Source organism: Hirundo rustica, chromosome 19, assembly GCF_015227805.2.
Source record: "Hirundo rustica isolate bHirRus1 chromosome 19, bHirRus1.pri.v3, whole genome shotgun sequence".
Lineage (NCBI taxonomy): Eukaryota > Metazoa > Chordata > Aves > Passeriformes > Hirundinidae > Hirundo > Hirundo rustica.
This window is the reverse complement of record NC_053468.1, coordinates 7398345-7413083: the sequence shown is the minus strand read 5'-3', so window position 1 is coordinate 7413083 and position 14739 is coordinate 7398345. Positions and strand designations below refer to the sequence as shown.

The 14739-nt window shown below is 45.4% G+C and overlaps 1 protein-coding gene across 2 annotated transcripts in view; it reads right to left on the bottom strand.

The window, feature by feature from the left end:
• The window catches only part of LOC120761237 (sphingosine-1-phosphate transporter SPNS2-like), a 134565-nt gene extending 127744 nt beyond the window's left edge, over positions 1-6821 (bottom strand). For both annotated transcript variants that reach the window (XR_005703584.2, XM_040082284.2), the window contains exon 1: positions 6468-6821. Coding sequence is in view for 1 of the 2 variants with exons in the window: in XM_040082284.2 (XP_039938218.1) it covers positions 6468-6762 (295 nt within the window). In the remaining variant the exon portion in view is untranslated. The remainder of the gene's footprint in view (positions 1-6467) is intronic.
• Positions 6822-14739: the final 7918 nt, after the last annotated feature.

Below are 14739 nucleotides of genomic sequence, written 5' to 3'. Positions count from 1 at the left end.
TTGCCTCTTGATTTTCAGACCAAGAATTTCAGACCAGTTCACCAAAAATGCAATTTACAGGAGAGGTCCACGCCAAGATCTGTACTCAAACTTCTCTGAAAACCATGAGGCGCTGGTTCACCTCACTTACACCTCTCTGGGCTCTGAGCCCAAGCCCATTTTGCTCAACTCCCACTAACTTCCGTGGCCCCTTAGGCACCTCACAGGTTTTTTGTAGAACTCATTTTGCACACACATTATTTCTTCTAGACCATTCATCACCCTACATCCATAGCCCCAATTTCCACAAAACTCTCTCAGCCAGAAGGGCACCATCCTCCTTTATCCATTTCCAACAGACATCTTCACCCTTTCTCCTGTGACACTCATCATGTTTGGATGTAAACTCTTGCTGAAAGCTGCCCTTTTCTTCCCGCAAATCCCTCCTCACCCCTTGGCTATACTGCCTACCAAAAAGCCTCATCTGCTCATCTTCCAGGGCCCCTCGCACTGACCAGTGCTGTCTCTTGTGTCCCTCTGTCTCTCCATCCTTGGCCTGCAGCTCTCTGATATATCTTGGAGATATGGAGAGAGATGTGGGTTATAAGTACTTAGGGTGCATCACCTTATTCCATAGAAGCTGCACAACGATGTCCTGGTCTATAATACACATCAAACAATGATGATGCAAACAAGCAACTCAGAAGAGTTCTGATTTTTATCAGAAAAAAAAAAAAAAAAAAATTGAGGTATTTTGCTGATTAAAAAAAAATAATAAATCTGGGGTTCTTAATTTTTATCTGTTAAATAAAATCATGTTTTCCCATTTAATCTCCTGAAGAGGTACCAGGAGCTTTTCTTCATAGTTAAAAGGAATCTCATGACCTTTACTAACCTTATTTGATGTAGGTGATACATCATAACACCTTTCGACCACGAGTTCCTCAGTAATTGAAATACCAAGCAAGAGCTATGGGATTTTTATTACAGGAAAAGTCACCAGTTTTTCACAATATCTGTTCAAATTTATAACCCATGATGCTACGTCATCAGCAGCTTATTTGCTTCTCATGCACAGTGTACCAGAAAAAATAAAGAGCAAATGTTCTCAGTTATTCCTATTTATTATACAAGTTGAGTGATAGAATTTAACCCTATTGCATCTTGGTATGGTATTTGAAAAGTCTGAAGGAATGATTACAGATTTCCCACTTTTGACCAGAGAAGCTTTATCACAAAGCTTCTGGTATTGACAGTCACAGAGATCAAGGGAATAATAAGATAATTACATTATTCTTAAGAACACACTCAATATTTATGAGTATATTAACTCCATGTAATAAAGGCCACATTCTCTGGCTGTGATGACTTGGATGCTTTGGGGATAAAATTAATCAACATGCATGAAAGAGGATCTCAGAGTCAAACAGGAAAATCTGCACATAATAACAAAGATAGTTAGTATCTGGCAAACCTACAGCACAAGGAAGAAAAAAATACTATGATTAAACGTAATAAGACTTCACTTGAAATGTAAAATACTCTGGAACAAATCCTGCCAGCTTGCATAAGAACCAGCAAACAGGAAGCAGCAGCCTTTGCAATATAGCCCAACACCCAGGGAAAACAGAACACCAGGGAACAAGATGCCACGGCACAGTCCCCGTCGCTGCGCTGCAGAGCACTTTCTGTCTCCTGCTTCTGAAGTGCACAAGCTTCAAGTCTAACTTCTGCTCCCAAAGCAGGACTTGTTGAATTCTGAACCATTAGCAGGTCCCTGCTGCCCAAGTAAAACACTGCCATCCTTTCACAAACTCTCACATGTGTGAGCTGGTGGCACTGCTGGCTCAAGCGCATTCTGTCAGTATTATTTTGTAACATTTTCCAGCATTACCTCCGTTCCAGAGCTCTGTCCTGGGTGCTCGCACTGCCTCTTAACACTTCCCTCCCTGAAGCTATAAGCACTGAGCATAGCCTTGTTACAAGGGGAGAAGGGGCTCTTTTTATCCCATTCCATGTAGGAATTCACTAAGAAACACTCAGTGGAGCACTATGTGACTGTCAGAAACGTGAGCTCACAAGTAACAAGAAGCAGTTTTGGCTCACAACCTCTTGAATGTCTTTGTACTTTAGAGTTAGTGCTGAACCTTTCCTAACCCTTCAGCTGGAGTCTGTACTACGTAGTTGTAAACTTGACTTTCAGCTTTCAGTGATCATTTGCATGTATGTATCTTCAAAGAATGGCATTTGATTTGCAACTATGTGTTGTAATGAGAGGCTAATTAACACAAATACAGTTATTAGCAAGTTGCAGACATTTAAAGGACAGAACCAGCAGACCAAAGTCTGTGACATATTGTGCGACAGGGATGGAGAACCTCAAGGATTAACTGATACCAGGCAAGACTCTGCCACCAGCTCCATCACCACAGGCAAATCACCGACATTCTGCAACTCGTTTTCTCCTTCTGTAGTGGGATAGTGAGACTCATTTACTTTGCTGGGTAGTTCTCCAGCTTAATTAAATCGTTACCTTTAAATTAAAGCACTACAGAAATGCCAGGAAGTAGCATCTGAATTAGAAGGTGGAGGTGACACCCTAATGAAGCAAGACTATTTTCATCGTCAACAGCAGGCACAGTAAAAGGTCACCCATGGTATAATTGTGAAACCACATTCCAAGCTTCTGAAGGCAAGATGACTTTTCCCAAAACTTCATTAAGGAAGAAGATATGTCCCAGCATCATGGGATGGCTGCAATCCTGCAGTTTCACAGCTTCTACAATGTGTTCAATCTACAATGGTTTCATTACTTTTGTTTTCCCCTTGTCCTTACTCGTTTGTTATCCTAACAGCAGCGAAATACCACAGCTTTTGAAAGAATGCTTTTTCCACAGGCAACTGTTTTCAGTATGATCAAAGACCTATTAAGAAAATTGCAGAGGATCATTTCCCTTCAAGTTGGTAATGCTCATCACTGATTGAGTTTTCCATCTTTTCTTTACAAAAGCCACATTAGAGGCACTCGTACTTTATGTCTGAGACAGCTTCCCCCAAATATCAATATATTCCAACATACTCCACACGCACTGGAAATTCCCAACTCTTTGGAAACATAAGGACCTTATTGAAATACCCACTACTGCTGTGCTGACTCTTCATTTTTAAGTACTGGAAGAAACTTACTCTTAAACCTTAAGAAACAGGCCTGTCCTCAGTGGAGGCCCATTTTCACCATGTATTCCCAAAAGAGCTGCAAACTTGGTGTCAGGTGTGAAGCTGTGTATGCCCTGTATCTTGGAAACTGCACTCAAGCTCTGTCCCAGATACCAAAAAGGCAGATCCCATCATAAACTCATTTAGTCCTCACTGGGAAGTCATTAAACCAAAACCAGGGCAACAGGCAGCTGCTTCCTTGTGCGCTGCACTTGAAAAACAGATTATCCAAAACCAACTCATTATACACGACGTTTAAGTGTCCAGAGTGTAAACACTGAGAAGTAACACATTCGCTGTTTGCTTTGTAGAAATGCAAAATCTTTTACTTTTAAGGGCAGGATGTGCTACAGGACAGGCCAGCCTAGTTCTTTCTATTACATAAGATGCTCTTGCATTGACTGGATACATACAGCTTCTGTAAGGATTTGATGGAAAAAAGTGTAAGATACTCAGGAAATTACATCTGAAAATAACTCTGTATATGATTTTTTCCCCCCAGTAAATAAATACATACTTGCATATACTTGTTAAATAAATAAATAAATATATACATACACAGACACACACACTAAATATATACTTGCATTTGCTTATACTTTATGGAAAACCAAAATGATTGCAACCAAGTTCTCAAGTAAGGCACAAGATGTACTTGGAGTATCATGCTGACACACTTGGACACTCTGCTTGTGTCTGTCTGCCAGCTGCCTCCTAACCGCTTTTGAGGCCACTGACCTGCCTTTGACTAAATCTGACAGCAGGAAGAAGTCCCAAAGCTTCCAACACTTTCATTTTAAAAAAATGGTTGGGCAGATGCAAGACTCATAAGACAAGAAGAGAAAGGCTAATGACAAAGGTCAACTATTATTTGACATCAGAGAATCCACAGCAGGGATCACCCTAGAGACAAATCCTTGGGAACCAGTTTCCATTGGTACTGCTCTCTTCTAACACTTGTTTCAAATAGAGCTGGAACCAGAAATTAATTCCAGTTCTCACAACAGTCCACTGGCCTTGGGTAAACCATAACTTCTGATGCTACTTCCCCTGCCATAATGTGGCTGGTGTTAAAATTCCTTATTACGTTGCTGCAACAATTCATATTTGAAATGTACTTTGAAGGTCTGGAGAGTTGTATTTACTAATTATTACCTGTCTTGAGACATGAGCTGAATATTCAAAGTGCCAGCTTGATTCATCTGCAAGTGCACATCACATAAGCATGTGGTACGCACTAAGACTCAAAACACAAAAGTAAAGATTACTTTTAGAGAAGACTTTATAATCAAGTCAGTTTTGAGCTCAAAACATATAATTTTTATTACCACAACTCTTCCATTACGCTGGATTTAAATTATTTCATGTTTCAGATTAGCACTTTATATAACACCAGTTTGAAAAGTAAATACCAATTGACAGAAGACAAAAAGCCCATGCAAAGTTTGATTCTGACCCCAAAGGCAAGTCTGATGTCTGAGATCTTAAACCTTTGAGACCAAGCTGAATGTTAATAGGTAAGTTCCACAGGGCAGTTATCGAGCGCAGTAATACCAGCGCTTGTCCTAGAAATGCCAGCAATCACAGCACTGGGTTTGGCAATGCCACATTACAGTAGGCAGGCATTTTTATCTTCTGCTTGGCCAGGCACCTTCCAGCCTTTCCAGAAAAGAAGATGCTTTCAGTTCTTGCAGGCAGAAAATTCAGATTGCAAAGGTCTCAGCGGAAGTGCTAGAGCAGATAGGTGAACTACATGTGTTTTGCTGTTTTTTTAAAAGAATGTGTGAGGGGAAGAATAGCTTCCTAAAAAGGAAACTTCCCATGCATTAAAGGTGCTTTGTAGTAAAACTCTATTTAGAGAGGTCCCTGTTTGAGGGCAAGGGAGCACACTACAATTTCCTTCAATAACATCAGATTAACCTTGTATCTTCAAGCTTCCTTCTGTGACAGACTGACTACCAGCCGTGCTCAATATCACCCAATACTGGCCTTTACATTTCCTGAAGGAACAAGCCACATCTAAAAAGAAAAACAAGCCACAACGCTGCCAGCTGAATTTTCCTTCTAATCCTCCCCATCTCTCTACTCCAGACAAAATAAATACAACCTGGCCAACTTATTCTGACAACAGAGACTTGGATTTACGTCCCTTCTCCCTATCACCGCCCTACAAACATATATTATTTTAATGTAGTATAAACAAATATCGGATTTGCTTAACACCACATTGAGTCCTAGTGATTAAAACATATATATGCATAGAGACAATTTTATACATGCACAAACCCCTTTGTAAGCTCTGAAGATAAAATTATCAGTATTGCCAAACAGAGAATATGTATTATATTCTAATGACATGAGACAGTTGATTACCAACAAGCCTACTTCATTTCTAATTAGAAAAAGTTCAGTGATGATCTTCTTCCCTGCTGTTATTGCCTGACAAGAATAAACAAGGAGTCCTCTCTAGGGATGGCACAGCAAACATCCAAACAGACATTTGCTTTGGAGCTGAGCTTCACGGTAGTAGTGAGTACTGAGGAACATAGTGGTTCACACAGCACGGCTGATCACACACCCACCAGCGCACGATTTTAAGTGTTTACCTCAAGAAAACCGAGCTTTGCAAAGTGCACTGCAGCTGCCTAGCTGCTCCTCCTGCGCCCGCTCCTGCCAGCTCTGCTGTCACCTGCTCGGGAGTTCTGCAGGGAAGGGACCCTCCTTGGCACAGGGCTGAAGGGCAGCCGGGTGTTCCAGGCACTCCGCAGAAAACAAAGCAAAGGGGATTTGCTTCGCTGCGATTTTCACCCAAGGACACACCGCGCTCGCAAGCCCGTCTCGCCCCGTTTGGCAGCAGGCTGTGTCTCTCCGGCCGCAGCTGCACCTGTCGCCCGCAGCGTTCACCCCGAGCCGGGATCGATAACGCGTCTGCCACCACCCCGAACCTCGCCGAGCGCCCTCCGCTCTGAGCGCGCCGCAGACACCGGTCCCTCCCGAATCCCATCGAGCACCCATTCCGCCATCGAGCCCAGACAAACAAAGGGCGCTCCTCTTATTTTCGATAAAATTCAGACAAACTAGAGAACAATACCGCACAATGGGCACCCGCCGCGCCGCATCCCTCACGCCATCCCTCCCTCTGCAGCCCCGGCACGGCGGGCGAGCCCCGCTGAGCCCAGCCCGGGACAACCCCGGGGACGGCATGCACCGTGCCCGGGAAGGGCTGTCCGCGGGCAGCGGGGGATGCCCCCAGAGCCGCGGGGTGCGCTCACCTGCCACCGTGTACCGGTCCAGGTAGTTGAGCACGTTGCCCACGCTGAGGATGCCGGCGGCCGCTACCCGGGCCCGGCCGAGGGTCGGCGCCTTGCGGAGGGCGGCGGGGCGGTCGGGGTGCTTGCCGGCCGCCGGGGGGTTCATCCTGCCCGACAGGGTCTGCACCTCGCCCTCGGCGCCCCGGCCGCAGCAGCCCCGCTCGCCGTCCTCCTCCTCCTCCTCGTCGCCGGCTCGGAGCCGCCCGCCGCAGCCCGGGCTGCTGCCGGAGGAGCCGTCGCTTTCCAGGCACATCATGGGCTGCGGGAAGGAATCTCGGCGTGCGGGAGCCCGGGCGGGGTGACCGACGGACGGACGGACGGACAGCCGGACGGAGAAAATGAGCGGAGCGCGCTCAGCGCCGCATCCCGCGGTCGCCCCGAGCCTGCCCGGGACAAGCCGGCTCTGACAGCCCGGGCAGGCGGGGCCGCGGCGGGAGGGGCGGGGCCCGGGGAGGCTCTGCCCCTGCCCAGCGCCCCGCCCCGGCCCGCCGGCCGTGCGCGCCCCGCCCTAGCGGCCCCGAGGGTCCGTCAGCCCGGCCCGGGGCTGCTCGGTAGGGCTGCTCCTCAGCCGCCTTTGAACCGGCCCTTTCATGTGCTCCCTCAGCCGTGCTCTTCACCGGCCCTTCAGCCTTCCACAGAACAGCCCGTAGGGGTATCCCCTCAGCCCGCCTCAGGGCGCCTCCTTATCCCTCCTCAGACCGGCCCCGAGAGGTCCGTCGGCCGCTTCAGATCGGCGCCTCATCCGTTCTCAGTGTGGCCCTGAGCGTGTCCCTTCAGCACCCCCAGGTGCCCTGAGGGAATGCCTCAGCCCGGCCAGGAGCGGGTCCTCCCTCAGCCCGCCTCACCCCGGCCACCATAGGCGCTTCCTCAGAAACCTCAGCCCGGCCCTGAGGTGATCGCCCCACAGCCCAGCCCGGGCGTGAGGTTTCCCTCTGCCCGCCTCAGCTTGGCCCTCGGGCGGTCCCCTCAGGCTGGCTATGAGGCGATTCCCCCTCAGCTCACCTCAGCCCCGCCATGAGAAGGTTCCCGCTCAGCTCACCTCAGCCCGGCTATGAGGCGATTCCCCCTCAGCTCACCTCAGCCCGGCTATGAGGCGATTCCCCCTCAGCTCACCTCAGGCCGGCTATGAGGCGATTCCCCCTCAGCTCACCTCAGGCCGGCTATGAGAAGGTTCCCGCTCAGCTCACCTCAGCCCCGCCATGAGAAGGTTCCCCCTCAGCTCAGCTCAGCTCCGCTCCCCTCAGCCCGGGAGAGGCAGGGTCTCACCTAACCCAGCATCAGCAGCGCAGTGGGTCGTGTAATGAATTTCCTTTATCTACCTTTATTATTCTTCAGCACTGCACAACGAGCTTCAAACACACGGGTGGGCGGAAGCGTGGAGGTAGCTGGAAAAAAAAAAAAAAACCAAACAACAACAAACCCACCAAATTAAACCAATGACTACAGCACAACCAGCTTGCACCCAACAATGAACTCCAGGTGGGCTGTGCAGGCCCACCCTCAGATGTGGGTTTTAAGAATAAATCTGTACAAAACTTCTTGCCTATCCTGAGTGCCCAGAGCTGTCTCCGGTCACATGGGCTGGCAGGGAAGGGGCAGTGGGATGCTCACTGGGATATGCCACCGGCCTCACAACTCCCTGCTTGGCCCCAGATGATTTTCCTACTGCACAGAAGTAGCTTCAGGAACAACACACATCTTCAAAGGAAGTAAAATTGCTCTGGAGTTCCCCCCACTGCAAACAGTTCCATCCCGCTCCCTATAAAGTTCCACCTTTGAGTTAAGAATGGCCAAGAAACATTTCATTTCAAAAGGAGAATCTTCAAAGAGAAGCGTTCACAACCAAAGTGGCTCCAGCCTGTCATACCTGTCATAAAACTACAAAAGGTAACTAAAACCAGAGAAATAAAAAGACTGCTGGAGAGCCAATGCATGTCCAAGAACAGCATGTTACAATTTCAGATTTCTCTCAGTTTGTTGATCTTACCTAAGAAAATGTGTTGTGATTAAAGCCTTTGTCTCTCAGGTATTTAAACAAATCCTCGCTGCTTTTCTCTGAGGAACGCAGAGCTGCTTGCAGCACAGCCCGTGTGTGTGTGTGTGCTCAGCATACCTGCCTGCGTCACACCCTGCCCACCCATGACACCAGATTCAGACTATGCCAGAAATCTGGTGAGATTACCACCAAGGTAACCCTCAGGATGCTACCAGAGAAAAGGGCACTTTTTGGTGAGTCAGCTGCAATTCAGCGCTGTTTGTGCATCACCGCTGAGGAAAGGAGCAAACACCATTTCCGGTGATACGAGGCACTCCCAAATACTCAGAGGTGACATTTTAACATCGGGTCTGCACAGATGTTCCAGAGTTCATTTCAGTAGCAGAAACAACATGTCTGGTTGAATGATAATGTTCAGGTTGACTTATTGAAGTCTAGGGGATCATTTTTTACTCCGTAGCAGCATCTTCAGTTCAGATGTGACTACATGGGAACAGTTATATTGCCAAAAGTGCTTATTCATGTCCCCAGTAATTTCAGAATTCTAGTGGTGTACTTGATTTGGTTAAGTGACCATGCTCATGTTGTACAGCCCAAAAGGAAACACGAAAAACAAACCAACCAAACAAACACTGATCAAAACCAACAGAAAATGGTAGAACTAAAAAGAAGAAAAAGAAAGAAAAAAAGGAGAATAATAAAATAAGAAAAAGGAAAAAATAAGTGAAATGGCTTCCCAAGGACAACTCAGCTTGCCCTGCAAAACTCATGGGTTTTTTTAACATATCAGACATATCAGCACTAAGCACAGCTGAACTGCAGGTTCAAGGAGTTCCAAAGAGAGCAGCCAAAGTGTCCAGGAGCCCTCAGATACAAATGGTCTGCTCCACAGCCTATTCTACTCTGCTATTAGACTCTCACTGTCTGTTTTCTCACTGCTTGGTCTATGCCAGGCTCTGCACACAGAAAATAATGTTCAGAAGATGTCAGTGAGATGAAAAGGTATGGCAAAATTAAAGACCTTAGTCTTTTGAGTCAGATGGTTCTCCTGAAAGCAGCTAAGAAAGCACAGTTTTATTAAGGAACAGGTGTTTAATTTCATTTTTTTCTTTTCATTTAACCAGTATCAAGCATACAAACACAGCTAATGCGGGAACCATGGTGGCTTAATGCACATTAGAATAACTGTCTAAAAAGACTATGGAGTGACTCCTCCAAATCTCCTCAATCCAGCATATCCCCAAGAAATGAAAAATTATCCCAAATACCAATTTACTATCAAAGGTCAAACATATATGTTCCAAAATTCAGGCAGACTTCTGATGGAACATGGAGCAATGCAGGACCAAGCTGAAGGAGCGTGCAAGAGCATCCTTTTATTTCTGATGCAGAGAGAAGTTTGAGCTCAGAGAGAACCACAGATACAGCACAAAGACATTGACTGGGCAGTGAGTTATGTGGACACACAGGGTCCTGCAGCCCCCAAACACCTTCAGCTGCACATGGAAAGCTCACAGACAAACACAGAAATGCCAGAGCATCCATGCCACGAGATTATGTAAAGGGAAAGCAGAGGGAACTGGGAAAAGTGTAACAGAATGGTCTTTACTGGCAGGGTGAATCATATAACTGAACTGCTTTTCAGAGGAACAGCACAGATTCTAGCTCAGAGACATTGCTGAGCTTGGCTGTTACAGGGTGTTGAGAGGCAGGTTGATTACACTGTGCAAGTTCTAACATGGGGAGAAAAATGCCAGTTTTAAGAGCTGTAATCAAGGGGGGGAAGGCATAGCAAGAACCAGAACAATGCAGAGAGCTGGAGTTAGAAAAATTCTAATGAATCATCTGGTTCACATTTGTTACAGAGTGATTATCCTCTGGAACAAAATAAAGAAGGAGTGTGTTCTCTATCCTTTTATGTCCTCCGATCCAGGTTTGATTGCCTTTCTAGAAAGTGCATTATTGAATTCAAATGAGCTATTGAACTCCCTGCAGAGAGAATGGGCTGTCATTTGATGATACAGGAGGTCAGGCTAGGTGGTTTAATGTCCTAGCCCTGAAGATACCAGTTCTTACTCTTCTTTCCAAGCATGCATTTTCTGCACCCACCTCAGTCATTAGACTGATCTGAGAGCAGCCCCTAGGAAAGCACATGGCAACAACCTAGAATTTGAAATGGTGACTGCAAAACAGGAGTGTCCACACAGCCCAGGTGGTAAAGATGGACAGCATCCTCCTAGGTACTGGGGAGACTGGGATAAGTTTTGTCTAAAAGCTAGGAATCTCCTTCATACCGGGATCACTGCTGAGAGCTGTGTGCATACATTGAAAAGCAAGTCTGAACTCAGCTAACTCATCTTCCTGCTCCTTCCACATGATGCATGTCATCTCTGCTCCAGAATGAGCGCTGGCCAGTTCTGCAGACTCAAGCTAACAGGCATTAGTAGGACTGAGAGAATGAGCAGCCTTCCTGGTCTCTGAAAGTAGCCCTGCTCTCTCCTAGGGCAGTCAACAGAGTGTATCCCTTCAGGGATTATTTTCTTCCTTCCAGTATTTTGTTAGTATCTTAAAAGCTTGCAAATGTTTATTTTAGTTTATCCTAGTCTGCACTTATTGATTTTTCCTCAACTCCAGAGTTCTAGAGAGGGTCAGTATGAGCAGAATTGCTTCTGTTTGACAACAGAACTTATCTTTGAGGAGACAAACCCACATTTGCCAGTGCACCAATATTAACTTCAGTGGCATAGTCCAGTAGCTGATCCAGGGGCTGTTCCTGGCCTGCAGGAAGCTTATGACCAGACTCCCACCTTCTCTCCCAGGGGAACGTGGCTGTTTGCAGAGAAGAGTGGGGAGTAGGATCATCTGTGGAAGGCAAAACCCAGGTGTGATCTCTGTTGATAACTGGGCTGGACCTTACACAGGATGAGGAACTGGATCATCAAGAGAACATCACATTGTCCTTTTGGAATAACGGAAATTAACCTAGCTTGTTTCAAATCCAGTTTTCTTCTTCAGTTAATAAAAATCTTGGGGAAAAAAAATCCCACTTTTTTTGTCTTACAAAAGTCACAACAATCTCTAAACCGGAACTGTCAAAGGGCTGGAGTCTCCCTGAAATAATGATTTACCAAAATATACACCAGTGCAGCCACTACCATTATCAGGAGCAGTGACTGCACACGACAGTCTAACATGTTCAACTGTAAATAATTATGACAATGCTATTATTGTTCTTTTCCTGTGTTTTGCTTTATCTGATTCAAAATCAGGACTCAAACACAGACATACAGAGACGCACAGCTTCTCACTTAAGAAAACCAGAGCTACACAGGATACCACACTACAGGATCACAAACCCCAGATTTTGCGTTATCCAGATATAAGCCTCAAACTGACCAAATTCCATGAAAAGTCAGGTGGACATCAAGGCTTTGAGGGCAAAACACAGGACAACGACACAACTGTCTCTAGCACTGTGCATTCTTAGGCTTCAAACAGACTGCAGCTCTACAGAACAAGAATCACAACCCTGCAATTACACACCTACATTCCCATTATGCCCATGATTATCTCACGGCTTCTTTTTTCTCCACAAATTTTTCAGCTGAATTAACCTGTGTTACTGACACTTGATATTACCCAGTAGAATTTACAAGCTCATCCAGCTCAGAGGTTTCCTGTGATAGATGCTGTACCAGGGAGATATGACGAGGATCAAAGAGCTCTCCCAAAGCAGTAAAGGAGGTGCATTAGCACCTATCTCCATGTTTTCCAGCAGTCAATCTCTCAGACAGGCTCACTACTCTAAACTACCTCTGGAGATCACCCTCTGGATCTTGCTGTTCAATGCATTCAATGCTCATTGATGTGAAAAACCTTCTGGTCATCATCCATTTCGCTTCATTCACATCTGATACGTCTCCCTGAGGAGAGCTCTGGACACTGACCATGGCACCTCCAGAACAACTTCATTAAGCAAAGAAGATACAAACAGTGCCTCAAGATACACAGAAGTTATAAAATCTCTCAAAACCAAATTAGACTCAATATTGAAAGTGTAGCAGTACTTTTAATTCCTTGAATTCAACAGAAACGTGATGGAGGCAAAGACAGTGAATCAAAAGAAAAGTCCATGAACAGAAGCTGGCATCCCTAGACCCAGTTCTTTTCTGATCCTCACACTGTTGTGCTTGAAAAGATAAATTGGATGCAGAAGGAGCTGTATTTCCATGAAAACCTTTAGCTTTTGCAACAATACAAACAGCTGCTGTCACCCTCCACTACGATCCTACATAAATGCTGGAATATTTGTTTGTGAATTTTTCAGTTACTGCATTTGTATAGTGTTCCAGGCTGCCTTGCTTGGACTAGCTCATGTCAGCCAAAACCAAATTAAAGGGAAAAGACCCAAAAAGGCCCCACACAAAAAAAAAAAAACCAAAACCCAAGCACACCAACCAACCCTGTTCTTTCTACTCCCAGAGGCTGTTGGTACAGAAGGAAAATACTGCCACTGTCCTTTGTGATTTCTTAGCAAATGGCCTTTGATGTTCAGGTTTGTTGGATGCCATGACCCATCTCTAGAAGTCCTGGTCTTCATTATACTCAGAGGAATCTTAATGCTCCAAATAAATGGAGTTTGTGGTGTCACCTCAAGTCCCAGCAGGGACTACAATTACTAGTATGCCACATTTTTGGCAAGATTTGTTCCGTTTGAATGAAGGATGTAGACTCTGAACTTCTGCCTCCGCCCACTGGAGGAGTCGGATTCTGCAGATGGTAAGATGCATCTTTGCCTTTAGTCCCGCTTCTCAGAACAGCCAAATACTTGAGGTCTGATTAACTAGCATTTAAGAAACCAGTGTGGAATGGAGAGCTACAGAAATAGCATTTTTGCACTACCCTAGCATTTTAGGAAGAGACTGCCAGATCCATGTGGGAGCAGAGGAATCCTAGAACAATAAGGACAGATCCAGCAGTTACCAATTCATAAACGGCTCTCTGGCATCTTACAGAATGGTTCAAGCCATGAGAAGGGGATTCTTGCAAAAACATTAACAGAAATGGTTCCACTGTTTCGCTTTGCTCGCATGAGGACAGGTAAAAGATGCAGTCACACAGAGTGGAACTGGCAGGAACACTACAGCTCTGTGTGGTTTACTCAATCCAGTTGACTTAACTCATTTCAAGACCAAATTACCTCAAGCAACTTTGAAAATTCTGGATTAATACTAGCAGCTCTAATTAGGCCTGAGCATTCATTGCCCCAGACATTGTTGTGAAAATTGCAAGCCCAGTCTCATAACATCATGTGCTTTATGTTAGCACATCATCAGGGTCACTTGAATTTATTGGGCTTTAAGCAGACTGAAGCATTTTCAGTTAAACAAAATACATCTATAACCTCATCACCCAAAGGGTCAGTCTGGGCTTTCTGAAGAGGGGAATATTTTATTTCACATTTAGTAATTTCCATGCCCTTTCAGCATTTACAGTGAAGCTATTTGGTTTACAATAGGTTATTGGGAATGCAGCCTTCTAGACTACCAGCAATTACATCCTGGGACCGAATGGTTGCCTGCAATTCTGTGGGACAGGATTTGACAACCAGGTAGATGGGATGGAAGGAACCAGAAGTTGTTCCTAAGTGGTTCAACACTTAGTTCAACAGTTTCAAGCTTGAAGGCCGCACTGGTGCCTGATTCACTTGATCAAACAGAACAGAACATGCAGGGGTTGCTTCACTGGTGGGTTGCCTTGCCCAGATTGTAAAGAGACTGAGAACATCTGTCAAAGAGCTCTTTGTGTATCACAGCAAATTCTGTACCATGAGTGTTAAAATAAAAAAGAAAGAAGAAGAAAGGCAGTCCTTCTTCAAAACCAAAGTGCTACTCCAAATTTAGAAAGCTGAGCTAGGTTTCTGCCCAAGGTGGCAGTGGTTGTACTAGTGAGATGCTTTGAAGGGATCACAGTTTGAATACAGTCAAGATAAAGGAATTTAAGAGCAATTTGAGAAAGAACATCCAAATTATTCTCAGATCATTTATGCCTTAAAAGGAAAGAGAAAGAATGAAGTTTTCAACCCACTGCCTAGGTAAAGTAGCATAGGGTAAGGGGTAGGTACACTTGAACTTACCTCTTATAGAATGACAAGATAAGGGAAAGAAAAAAAATTAGATAGATACTAAGTAAAGGGATGTGTGCTGTCAATTTCAAAGTTACCTGCAACTCTGGACA